This window comes from Quercus robur, chromosome 2, assembly GCF_932294415.1.
Source record: "Quercus robur chromosome 2, dhQueRobu3.1, whole genome shotgun sequence".
Lineage (NCBI taxonomy): Eukaryota > Viridiplantae > Streptophyta > Magnoliopsida > Fagales > Fagaceae > Quercus > Quercus robur.
Genome location: NC_065535.1, coordinates 34,398,382 through 34,411,723, shown reverse-complemented (window position 1 = coordinate 34,411,723; position 13,342 = coordinate 34,398,382). Strand labels below are relative to the sequence as shown.

The window sequence follows — 13,342 nt, the reverse complement described above, 5'->3', positions numbered from 1 at the left end:
AATCACCTCAACTCCTCATCTCATCTGATTTTTATTCTCTGCAGAAAATATATTTTGCCACTCCTAAATCTCCAACGTGATTCTTTGTTGTCTACTCCTCATCTCATCTCCAACATGATTCTTTCTTGTCTGCTCCTCATCTCATCTGATTTTTATTCTTTGTAGAAAATATATTTTGCCACGCCTAAATCTCCTCGTGATTCTTTTTTGTCTTTTTATTGTTCAATTGGTAATAAAAGATAAGGGAAGTGCGAATTAGAATTGCATCTCATCACAATTCCTCAGGTTGCAAAGTTACTCTTTTACTTTGTTTCAGTGTGCCACAACTAAAGATTGTAAGTTTTTTGTTAATGTAAGTTTTTTTGCTTTGCTTATTAACTTATAGCTCTAGAAATTAACAGATTTATTATTATTGTATAAACATGTGCTTTGTAAATATTAAAAGCTAATACCTTGTAAAATATTATGTATTGTTGTAATTGTAATTAATATTATTTGTATGCCTATGATTATGATAATTGTTGTTGTTGTTCTTGTTCTTGTTATTCAAATTTTAGATTAATGAATTATTTTTTATGGTTATCTGATTGTGTGTTTTTTTTTTTTTTTTTTGGCAAGTATCACTCTATAATTCTCACTCTTTTAGTTGGCATCACAATTGTGGTAAGCATCTCAATTATAGTTAATACTAATTATTGTGTGTATGATTATTTTTGCTAAAACTATTATTATTATTATTAAAAATTTTGCTTCATAAATCCTTTATTTGAGTTTCTTTCAATTTTATTGAAGGATATATTTGAAATGGAGCAACAACAATATCACATCTCTAATGACGCAATGGAAGGCAATGTACGTTGCAAGATCCAAATTTATTAATGTCCTAATAATATCTACAATTATTCAATTTACATGAAAATAATTTAAACATTAGCAATATAACATTGTATATTTTTTTTAAAAATTCAATTTCAGGTTTCCACCTTACGAGTACGACCCCAATCGTTTGCACCCCTCCCGCAGTTAGGCGAGCGTATCACCCCATATTTGTATCAATGTAGATTATACCGTGTTACCCGCCTACCACATATAGATATTGATTGGAGTCTTATCACTTCTTTGGTAGAGCGATGGCAATCTAGTACCCATACATTTCACCTACCTAATTGTGAAATGACTATAACTCTACAGGATTGCCTATTGATGGCAATGCAGTGTGCGGGCCAATAAATTTGATTTGGAGTACAGAATGTCGTGATTTACTTGGGGTGACACCACCTGCAACAGCATTGAATTTTGGTGGCCTTAAAATAACATGGGTAAGGGATACATTCTCAAACTTACCAGAGGATGCCAATGCTATAACAACCCAACAGCATGCTAGGGCATACATGTTTCAGGTTTTGACTTTACTATTTGGAAATAAGAGCCAAAGTAGATTGCATTGCTGCTTTCTCAAGCTGTTAGAGGACTTTGGTGTAGCTGGGGAATATAGCTGGGGTAGTGCTACACTTGCTTATCTTTATAAAGAGCTGTGTACTGCTGCTATTAAAAAAAGCACAGAGATTGCAGGTCCTGTTTTCATATTACAATTATGGGCGTGGGAGCATCTTCCATATCTGACCCCAATTCCAATAAATCCAGTAAATTTAAATGGCGATGACCCATACGGTTGCAGGTATAATATTTACTTTTTATTTCTATACAATTTTGTAATCCTTGATACTTCCAAATCCTAAATATTGTATGACAATCATTAATTGTGTATAGGTGGGATACCAAGAGAACGTTTACTCACACACCAACACATGTTTTGCGTGCGTACCGTTCTAATCACGATACACATAATAATAAACAGGTAATATATCACAATGCATCAATGGTTAATTTACTAGTTATATTATTGTCTTGATTGATTATAACATAGTTATTGTAATTGGAATTGTAGGCTGTTTGGACACCATACGATAACTATATGCATCCATGGTGTCTTGCAGAAAGAAATATATGGATTACAACAGCGCCATTGTTGTGCTTCCATATTGTAGAGTATTACCACCTAGAAAGAGTCATGCAACAGTTTGGGTTGTTGCAAAGATGTCTAAGGTGGCCTACCGACAATTTGGATAAATCTGTGCATTGTGTAAAGTTGACAGGAAAGTCCACTGTCAATTGGAGAATGCAGCATGACCAATACTACCAGCGTTGGAACATGCGAGCTGAACTTCTAGTTGGAGATGACCATTTTGATTCAAGTGTGGACTACGCAACATGGTACCAGCAAAATGGTCACCTATTCACAACACCAGAGGCGGCTGCCCATATGTACCAGGTTATTATTTTAGCTTTTTCAATAATACTGCACTAATATTGATAACAAGTTATTTACACATCCAAATACTGCACTAATATTGATAACAAATTATTATTTTCGTTTTTTCAATAATACTGCACTAATAAATGTTATTTTCCTTTTTTTGCGGCAGCAAACTGAGGTCAATAATATGTTAAATTTAGCTGTTGCAAACCAACAGAGGAATGATCTCACAGCACAACAAGTCCTTCCACCAATAGTAGAGGGCCTTACCCGACTGAAGTTGTCAATGGAAGCAAATATTTCCTCCGTCCCTACTGAAAGGGTGACAACCTTCGGGTGACGACAAAGGCGCCAAGGAAGACAGCCGCAAACCTATACTGAAACCCACTCGTCCACCTCTGCACAACGTGGACAATGTGGAAATGATGATGCCAGGCCATCCACCTCCGCACAACACAATATGTACAGCTCTACCCAAGCTGGGCCATTAACATTTGCTGGTAATGAGCCAACCACCTTCAGTGAGTATAATCCAATTAATGTGAACGAGTATTGCATGAATTTATATCAACAAATTGGATCATCCACTTCTATAGGACAAGGATTTGAGGGTTTGTTTAGTTATGACCATTATCCCCAACCTAATTCAACACCTCCCTCTTATCACCCATCGCCACCTCCATCTTATGCTGGGCAATACAATTATGGCCAAGATAGCCAGTACAACTATGATTTCTGCACACCACAACCTTCCCAACCACCCCCTCATGTTGGTGATTTTTGCACGTCACAAAATACATGGGCATGTGCTCCAAACTCCGAGGAAGAGGCTTCCGTAACAGACTCTGAGGAAGATGCCTCAAATGAGAACAGTGGGGAAGATGCAGAAGATAGCCAAGATATGGAGGTGTCTTCAGATAATGAAGATGACGACTGTGGTAATTATCAAACAGAGGTTGATATTAGAACACAGCCGAGGCGCATGGGGAGAAGTCTTGTGCAAGCACGAAGGTACCCACAACGAGAAAATAGGCATCCTCCATGTTGTGGAACACAACAAAAATTGAATGTACCCCAACGTCGCAATCACTAAACAATGTAAAATGACTGTTTATTAAAAATATATTAAAGTATTATCATTATTTATGCATCATTGTAGCAAAAAATATTATGCCTAGATAGTATACATAGCACATTATACTACTAACCGTAAGACCTTTGTGAAAACAAGAAATGTGTACTTATTTTTTCGCATTTGAAATTAGTGCCCAATTAATCTAATCATACATCTATTTACTATAATTGTCCATTCCTAATCCGACATAGAATCTATATGTGTAGCCACAACTGTAGGCGCATAATAGGTGGAATAAAAAAGGTGTCAAACTTCAATAAATGGGAAATCTTTTTTCCTTTGCATGATGGCTACTGTGGTGTACATTTTTATTTTCATTCTCCACAGCCTCTCTTCCAAACCCTCGTAAAAGTGTCAAAGACAAAAAAGAAGTACATAGATTCTTATTCTCCACAGCCTCTCTTCCACAGCCTCTCGTACATTGATTCTTATTCTAAAGTGCACGTTGTAAACAAAAACAAAAAAAAGTACATAGATTCTTATAGAATAAAAAAAATGACTGATGTGCATGTTGTAAACAAAACAAAGAAAGTATATAGATTCTTACAATAGAAAAGAAAAAATGATTCATGTGCACACTATAAACCAAAAAAAAGCAAAGAAAGTACATAGATTCTTACAATATAGAAGAAAAAAATGATTGATGTGCATACTGTAAACAACAATAAAGTATATAGATTCTTACAATACCGAAGAAAAAAATGATTGATGTGTACACTGTAAACCCAAAAAAGCAAAGAAAGTACATAGATTTTTACAATATAGAAGAAACAAAATTGATTGATGTGCACGCTGTAAAAAAAAAAAAAAGTACATAGATTCTTACGTGCACGCTGTAAACAAAAAAAGCAAAGAAAGTAAAAAAAATAAAACAAAGAGTCAATCAACCAATCACTTCAACTCCTTATCTCATCTGGTTTGTGGCAATGGCATTGTCGAAATAGAGGAGAGAGATATAAAAAAAAGTACGCATATGAAAAAAAGTATCCTATAAGGATAGATTCAAGTACAATGACATTGCAGAGATTCTTTTCAGTATTTGTGGCATTGCAGAGATTCTTTCAGTTTTTTTTTGTTGCCGAAATAGAGGAGAGAGAGATAAAAAAAAGTACCCTATAAGGATAAATTCAAGTACAATGGCATTGCAGTGGCATTGCAGAGATTCTTTCAGTATTTTTTTGACCGAAGGAGTTTTGTTTGTCATGTTCTTTTATGGTAAAAGTACCCTATAATGTCACTGAATTTAACTGATATGAAACTTGCATCCTATTTAAACAGCACTAATGTCACTGAAATTTTCACAGTTCTTATTTTCTACTCGTTTTCCCTTATAAATTCCATCAACCTTCTTCTCCACTCTTGTTCCCCTCATAATTTTACCAACCATTTTCAAATCATGCGTGCCATATATTCTACAAACAACTATAAGTAACAACAATTGCAAATATCTATCCGTTCGTTATCTCTTAGAAGGTGAGTTATATTTCTTAAGTAGTTACTTTTCTTTTTATAATATTCATGTTGATATGTTTTAGGGGCATAGCTAAGCATGAAAATCTTTTTTTTGTTAAATTATTTGTTCATGCAAATCTTGTTTCTGTATTATGTGTTTTGCAACATGAACTGATTTGTATGATATGTTTTAAATTATTTATCAATGAATTCTTGCCTAAATTTCAAATTTGACGTATATTTCCTTAAAGAAATACTTAGTTTGTTAGCCTATAATATACACGTATGTTTAATACTATTATTATCAGTGAATATTTTTAATGGATTACCTTCTTGTATTGCATTGTAATGGTTGTGTTGTGTTAATTTATTAATACTATTATTATGTTTTAGTGTAGATGGCAGAAAAGTTGTTCATTTTTCTCATCCATTTCGGTGGAATAATTAAACATGGAGAAAATGGGGTTTATTACAAAGGGTCACCTCCTTCTATGCTTCCATTAAGCCGGGGTGTTACATTTGAAGATCTATGTGATGGAGTAGCATCCACGCTTCATATAAACAGAGAAAATTCAAAATTGACTATTTGGTATAGATTTCCATTTCAATGTCATCCACATCCTGTGACTTACCAGCAAGTTTTGGTAGCAGATGATAATGGTGTCAATGCAATATTCGATATGTTAGACCGCCAATATGGATTTGTAGGTGCAGAGTTATACGTGGGTGTAGAGCCTATAAGAAGCCATCGAGATGTTTTCCCCATTCGATATGCCAACGAAGGACCGAGTGCATCGTTTAGTTATTCACATAGCGAGCACTTCCATGATCCATATGCCACTCATATTAGTCATTATTCTCAAGATGCGGCTCATTCCCCAATCAACATTGGTGGTGCTGACTATCATGCTCCATATACCCATGTTGCAACTGAGGACCAACATGTTCCTTCTCGGCCAATGAACAACAGTGATGCTGACTATGATAATCCAACTGAGCATGTCACACAAGAGACTACTTGTTTTGAGTTTGAAGCTCAGTATGACCAAACCGCCACTCAGAGAGCTGCTAATGATCCCAATGATACACATCGCATAGCTGCTACTACTGAAAATGCGGTCCATACATTATCAGAAAGGATGCGGACCATGGATAGTGATGACCAACTTGATGACGATGAGGTCCTTGATGATATTGGAGATGAACAGGAGCCTCCAAATGAAGGTAATCATGAAAGCAGTCCAACTATGGCAGTCCATCAACCTTCATCATTAAGCTTTTCACAGAACACGTGGGATAATATAATTGATCCAACCCCACCATTTGAAAAGCCCACTCAGAGTATTTGGGACCCTACCCAAGAGTTTTATGTGGGCTTGCTTTTTGCCGATAAGGATGAACTACAAGCTGCTGTTAAACGCTATCACATCAAGAGGAACCAAACATTTTGTGTAAGAGAGTCAGATCCAGAATGTTGGTCTGTAAGGTGCAAAAATTGTTCTTGGCGTCTTCGAGCATGCTTCCGGGCTACATATGGGTTGTTTGAGGTTAGGAAATACAATGGTCCACACACATGTATAGAGTCCACTCTCACACAAGATCACGAGCAATTAGACACCCATGTTATTGAGAAAGAGTTGAGGGATGTTGTCAAAAATGATCCAACCATAAAAATTGCTTCACTTCAACAGACTCTTTACAATAAGTACCAATACAGGCCTTCTTATTTTAAGGTGTGGGAGGCAAAAGAGAAAGCAATTGGCAGAGCGTTTGGTGATTGGGACAAATCTTACCAATTATTGCCAAAATGGTTGAAAGCTTTGACTGATTCAAACCCGGGCAACAGGGTTATTTGGAGAACAATACCTGCTACTATGCTAGGCTGTGCGATATTCGAGAGAGTGTTCTGGGCTTTTGGTCCATCAATTGAAGGTTTTCAACATTGTAGGCCAGTAATTAGTATTGATGGAACTTTCCTATATGGTAAGTACAAAGGTACGTTACTGATTGCATCAACGTGGGATGGTGACAACAGACTTTTTCCACTTGCCTTTGCCATTATGGAGAAGGAAACTGATGATAGCTGGTATTGGTTTTTGCGTTGTATTCAGATTAATGTCACTAATCGGGAAGGGTTATGTGTCATATCTGATCGTCATCCTAGTATAATGGCAGCGATACGGACTATATGTCAATCGACACGTTGGTATCATCGTTTTTGCCTTCGCCATGTGGCTAGCAATTTCAATCAACAAATTGGGAATAAAAACTTGAAGGCTATGGTAATGTGGGCAGGCATGGAGAATCAGTTACGAAAGTATCAAATCACTAGGGATAGAATTACTCAATTAAGTGCAGATGGTGAGAAGTATTTAAGGGAAATACCGGTGGAAAAGTGGACGTTAGCATACGATGGTGGACATCGTTATGGGGCAATGACCACAAACTTGTCTGAAAGCTTCAACGGAATTCTAAAGAGTGCTAAAAATCTGCCCATAACTGCATTAGTTGAACTTACATACTATCGTTGTGTCGCCTACTTTGCCGATCGATATACTAAGGCATGTGCAGAGGTTACTACCGGTGAACGCATTACGGCCTATGCAAAGAATAAATTCAATAAATGGGAAAAAAAGGCACCAAAGCATTCAGTTACTGTGTTCAGTCATGAAGATGGTTTGTTTGAAGTCAGAACACCAATAAACCCTAACTCTGCATATAGGGGTAATCATCGTCATGAGGTAAATTTGAGGCAGAACACTTGTAGTTGTCAAAAATGGCAGGTTTATAAGATTCCGTGCTCACATGTCATTGCCGTGTGTAAATATCAAGGCATCTCTGCAATGCGATATATCGACCGTTGCTACCATTTGGAAGAACAAGTTGCTTGTTATGCACCTAGATTTCGCATGGTTCCAGACAGTGTACATTGGAATGAGCCTAATTTCCCGGTCATGTATCCTAATGTCAAGCTACGCCGTGAAAAAGGTCGACCAAGAACAACTCGGCTTCGAAATGAAATGGACGAAGGGGCAGAGCATCAACCAAGGCCATTGTGCAGTCTCTGTAGGCAAGAAGGTCATAATAGAAGAACATGCCCCACTCGAACTATGGTTGGCTCCACTAGTGGCTAAACTAAATGACCCAACATAAGTATTCAATCTACTTCAGTGGATTGGTTGGACTGTTGTTTTTTTTTTTTTTTTTTTTTTAATTATGTTTTTAGGAGTTGGACCATATTGTTAGTTTGTATTATTTGAAAGAACATGGTACTAATTCCATATGCTATGATGTTACAGCGTGCACATCAGTCATTTTGTAAGAATCTATGTACTTTCTTTGCTTTTTTTGGTTTACAGTGTGCACATTAATTATTTTTTCTTTTCTATTGTAAGAATCTATATACTTTCTTTGTTTTTTTTGTTTACAGCGTGCACATCAGTCATTTTTTTCTTCTATAAGAATCTATGTACTTTTTTTTGTTCTTGTTTACAGCGTGCACTTTAGAATAAGAATCAATGTACCAGATAGTGTACTTGAATCTATCCTTATCTATTTCTAAAAGAACATGACAAACCGAACTGGTTTAGTCAAAAAAATATTGAAAGAATAATATGCGTACTTTGTTTATATCTCTCTCCTCTATTTCGGCAATGGGAATAATTTTTTTTTCTCCTATTTCGGCAATGTCATTGCCACAATTCCATTCCATTATTCCCCTCCCCATTTTCGGCAATGACATTGCCACAATTATCCCAAAAAAAATTTCATCTATTTCGACAATACCATTGCACAATTACCAAAAAATATTCGCCTAATTCTTTTTTCTTTTTTTTTCCCTCACATTTTCGGCAATCCCATTGCCACAATTTTTTTTTTCTCACATTTTCGGCAATCCCACTGCCACAAATTTTTTTTTTTTTTCACATTTTTGGCAATCCCATTGCCACAATTACTTTGCCACAAAATTTTTTAACTAATAATAACTAATTACATGTGATTTATTGTAAAAATGTTGTAAAAATATTGTGGACATTACACTTTTTTTTACTCTTTCAGAGATTTCGGAACCACCTTTTTTTTTCTTTTTTTCCTCACATTTTCGGCAATCCCATTGCCACAATTCCTTTTTTTTTTTTTTTTCCTCACATTTTCGGCAATCCCATTGCCACAATTCTCTTTTTTTTTTCTTTTTTTTTCACATTTTCGGCAATCCCATTGCCACAATTACTTTGCCACAAATTTTTTTAACTAATAATAACTAATTACATGTGATTTATTGTGAAAATGTTGTAAAAAATTGTGGACATTACACTTTTTTTTACTCTTTCAGAGATTTCGGAACCACCTTTTTTTTTCTTTTTTTTTCCTCACATTTTCGGCAATCCCATTGCCACAATTCTTTTTTTTTTTTTTTTTTCGGCACATTTTCGGCAATCCCATTGCCACAATTCTTTTTTTTTTTTTTCGGCAATCCCATTGCCACAATTACTTTGCCACAAATTTGTTTAACTCATAATAACTAATTACATGTGATTTATTGTGAAAATGTTGTAAAAATATTGTGGACATTACACTTTTTTTTACTCTTTCAGAGATTTCGGAACCACCTTTTTTTTTTTCCTCACATTTTCGGCAGTCCCATTGCCACAATTCTTTTTTTTTTTTTTTCTTTTCCTCACATTTTCGGCAATCCCATTGCCACAATTCTTTTCTTTTTTTTTTCCTCACATTTTCGGCAATCCCATTGCCACAATTCTTTTTTTTTTTTTTTCACATTTTCGGCAATCCCATTGCCACAATTACTTTGCCACAAATTTTTTTAACTCATAATAACTAATTACATGTGATTTATTGTGAAAATGTTGTAAAAATATTGTGGACATTACACTTTTTTTTTACTCCTTCAGAGATTTCGGAACCACCTTTTTTTTTTTTCACATTTTCGGCAATCCCATTGCCACAATTCTTTTTTTTTTTTCTTCTTTTCCTCACATTTTCAACAATCCCATTGCCACAATTTTTGTTTTTTCTTTTCCTCACATTTTCGGCAATCCCATTGCCACAATTCTCTTTTCTTTTTCTTTTTTTTTTTTTCCTCACATTTTCGGCAATCCCATTGCCACAATTCTTTTTTTTTTTTTTCTTTTCCTCACATTTTCGACAATTCCATTGCCACAATTCTCTTTTTTTTTTTTCTTTTTTTTTTCCTCACATTTTCGGCAATCCCATTGCCACAATTCTCTTTTTTTTTTTTCTTTTTTTTTCACATTTTCGGCAATCCCATTGCCACAATTACTTTGCCACAAATTTTTTTAACTCATAATAACTAATTACATGTGATTTATTGTGAAAATGTTGACAAAATATTGTGGACATTACACTTTTTTTTACTCTTTCAGATATTTCGGAACCACTTTTTTTTTTTTTTTTCATTTTCGGCATTGCCATGGCCACAATTACCAAAAAAAAAAAATTCTTTTTCTCCCCTATTTCGGCAATTGCATTACCGCAATTGCCTTTTTTTTTTTTTTTTCTCCGAGCACTCCACACTCGGGCACACAAGAGACAGGTTCGGGCAATAGAACTGGGCAGAGGAATTTCGGTATCCACATTGCCGAAATTCAACATTTTCTCTTTCCTCCATTTGCATCTTCTCTCTCATACTTTTGGCTGAATTTCGGCAATGGTGATACCGAAATTTAGTCTCTCTCCTCAAAATCCCAAATAAGTTTCAATAGTACCTATAACGCAAATTAATTTCAGATTTTACAATATTAACCCAAAAGACTCAGAAGAACGCGATGGTATGGACATGCTAGTTTTGTTTGATTCCTATTAATGCTAGTTTTGTTTTATTCATATTAATGAAGTGATTATTCAAACAATAAAATCTCAAACAGTTTCTCTGTCGCTAGTGAAGGTTGGCTGCTCTAACCTCTCCTAGGCTGTAGAACCGCTGTCCCTCTTTGAAGGTGTTGTTTTTGTCCCTTAGGGTAACAACGTTACACTAAGGTTTTTGTTGTGGGTTTTCTTCTTCGGGGATAGGGAAACACTATTCATCCCTTAAACCATGGAGGATCTCGCTGTACAGTGGAATGGGCTCTCTCTTTCGCACAAAGAAGGACCTAAGTTTTGGCTACATTCAAATTTGGCTTCTGCTGAATATACTATTGCTGCAAAATTTTTGACGAAACGAGCCTTAAACACTGATGCTATTGCAGCAACCTTCAAGCCGTTATGGTGATCCAAAAACGGCTTCAGAGTGAAAAATCTCGGCAACCATGTTATCTTATTCACTTTTGACAATGAGGAAGAGGTGGATACGATTATGGCCAACGAGCCATGGAGTTTTGACAAGCATCTTGTGGTCCTACAACGATATGGTAAGGACTCAATTGTGGAAGAACTATCATTTAATTTCACGCATTTTTGGGTGCAGGTATATGGTATTCCTCTAGGATATATGAACCCGACAGTGGCGGCAGGGCTTTGTGACACCGTAGGGAAAGTCATAAGTCACCCAAAAGTGCCCATTGAAGATGGGGGTGGTTTCATGAGAATGCAGGTCCTCATTGATATATCTCAACCTTTAAGTCGGGGAAGGGTTATCTGCCTCGAGGATGATAAAGAATTATGGGTTTCTTTCAAATACGAGCGGCTGCCGAATCTGTGTTATTGGTGTGGGTGCCTAACACATAATGACCGTGATTGTGAGTTGTGGTTAGACAGTGAGGGTACACTTGAGGAAACAAATAAGCAGTATGGTCCTTGGATACGGGCTCCTCCCTTTGTAAGCTCGCGTAAGGCAGTGATCACAGTGCCGGGCTTCTATGTCAAAAACAAGGACATACCAGTAAGAGGAAAATTTGATGGCTTTTCACGGCGGCCGTCGGCAACAGGTGAATTTTTGAAACGTACACAGGGAGCGTCTCAACCTAATCAAGAAACTACTGAAACGGTGGAAGCAATAAATGAAACTTCAGAAAATTCTTTCCTTACACAGACTGGGCGAGCTGGCCATGATCAATCAGGTCCGGATTTGGCGCAATCACAAGTTAATTTGGAGACGTTAGAGAAACAAATAGAGGAAATTGACCGAGAATTACGGAGGTTTGACTTACCTGGGAATAACGTGCATGAGCAACCCTTGGATACTGAAATTACTTCCCAAACTTATTTCCCTCCTCAAACAAAAATATCCCTTCACAGCCCCCCTGTTACGCCACATTCCTTTCAAAAATCAAATGTCCCAACCAAAACCCAACATAATCTCAACCCGATCACACCATCCCTACATACTCACAACCCGACCCCACCACCCATAAATACTCCCAACCTCATCAACGTCAACCCGACCCCACCACCATGCAATACTCCAAAAACTCCCAAAACTAATCACACCTCTCCCATACTGGACGTAAACCATAATAACACACATCCCATAATCACGTGCAACTCCTCTCCCTCTACAATTCCTAAACATCTTCCCACATCTCAGCTGTTACCAAACCAAACGTCCCTACCCAACACTACCCGCCAAACCGCCTCTGTTTCTTTATCCAAAAACAGAGCACCTAACGAAACTCCATCATCTTTCCCTACACCCAACATGGCTCCAACAACCACTTACACCTCCAAAAACAATACTAATACAAATAACCCAACCCCATCATCATCCACTACCTCCATAAACACCTCTGCACCTCCATCCGAAAACAGAGCTTCATATGACACTCCATCATCCCTTCTTACATCCAACATGGACCCACCAATCATTTACACCTCAAAAAATAACACTAACACACATAACCCGACCCCATCACCCTCCACTACCTCCATAAACACCTCTGCTCCACCACCCGAAAACAGAGCACCTAAAAATACCCCTCCCGTGGCTACTTGGAAACGCATCCCAAGACCTGAAACACATGAAACTCAAATTAAAACCGAACCAGTGGGGCAGAAACGTGCAGCTCCTCACCAAGCACATCAGTCTAAGTTACCAAGCAAGAAATATCTGGTTTCTCAAATTGATAATGAAAACATCGTGATATTGACGGAGGCTGGTTCCCAGCCCTGCCAGAAGCAATGAGTCTACTCGTTTGGAACTGTCGTGGGCTTAGGAACCTACGTACAGAAGATCAGCTTGCAGATATGGTGCGGGCAAAAGATCCCTCGGTTGTGTTCATAGCCGAAACATGGACCGATAGAGCAAGGCTAGAGAGAGTTCAGAGAAAAATTCAGTTCAAAAATATGTTTGAATCACCAAGGAGAGATAAGGCAGGGGGGTTGGTCTTATTCTGGAAGGAAGAATTTCCACTGGATATTAAGACTTTTTCTCCAAATCATATTGATAGCACAATCAACAAAAACCAGGTGAATGAATGGAGATTTACGGGTTTTTACGGAGAACCGACTACACAAAAATGACCTGA

General features: G+C 37.0%; 1 protein-coding gene across 1 annotated transcript; it reads left to right on the top strand.

The window, feature by feature from the left end:
* The first annotated feature begins 840 nt into the window (after positions 1-840).
* Positions 841-2,657, top strand: LOC126698105 (serine/threonine-protein phosphatase 7 long form homolog). Its single transcript, XM_050395122.1, has 6 exons — positions 841-852; positions 976-1,033; positions 1,192-1,678; positions 1,771-1,858; positions 1,949-2,332; positions 2,487-2,657. The coding sequence occupies exons 1-6, from the start codon at positions 841-843 to the stop codon at positions 2,655-2,657; spliced, it is 1,200 nt and encodes a 399-aa protein (XP_050251079.1).
* Positions 2,658-13,342: the final 10,685 nt, after the last annotated feature.

What these genes read in the sequence shown, in the direction of transcription:
- LOC126698105 (XM_050395122.1), top strand. An exon ending in CCTCCCGCAGTTAGGCGAGC is followed by an intron (nt 1,034 to 1,191) that starts GTATCACCCCAT and finishes ATAACTCTACAG; the next exon opens with GATTGCCTATTGATGGCAAT. An exon ending in GATGACCCATACGGTTGCAG is followed by an intron (nt 1,679 to 1,770) that starts GTATAATATTTA and finishes AATTGTGTATAG; the next exon opens with GTGGGATACCAAGAGAACGT.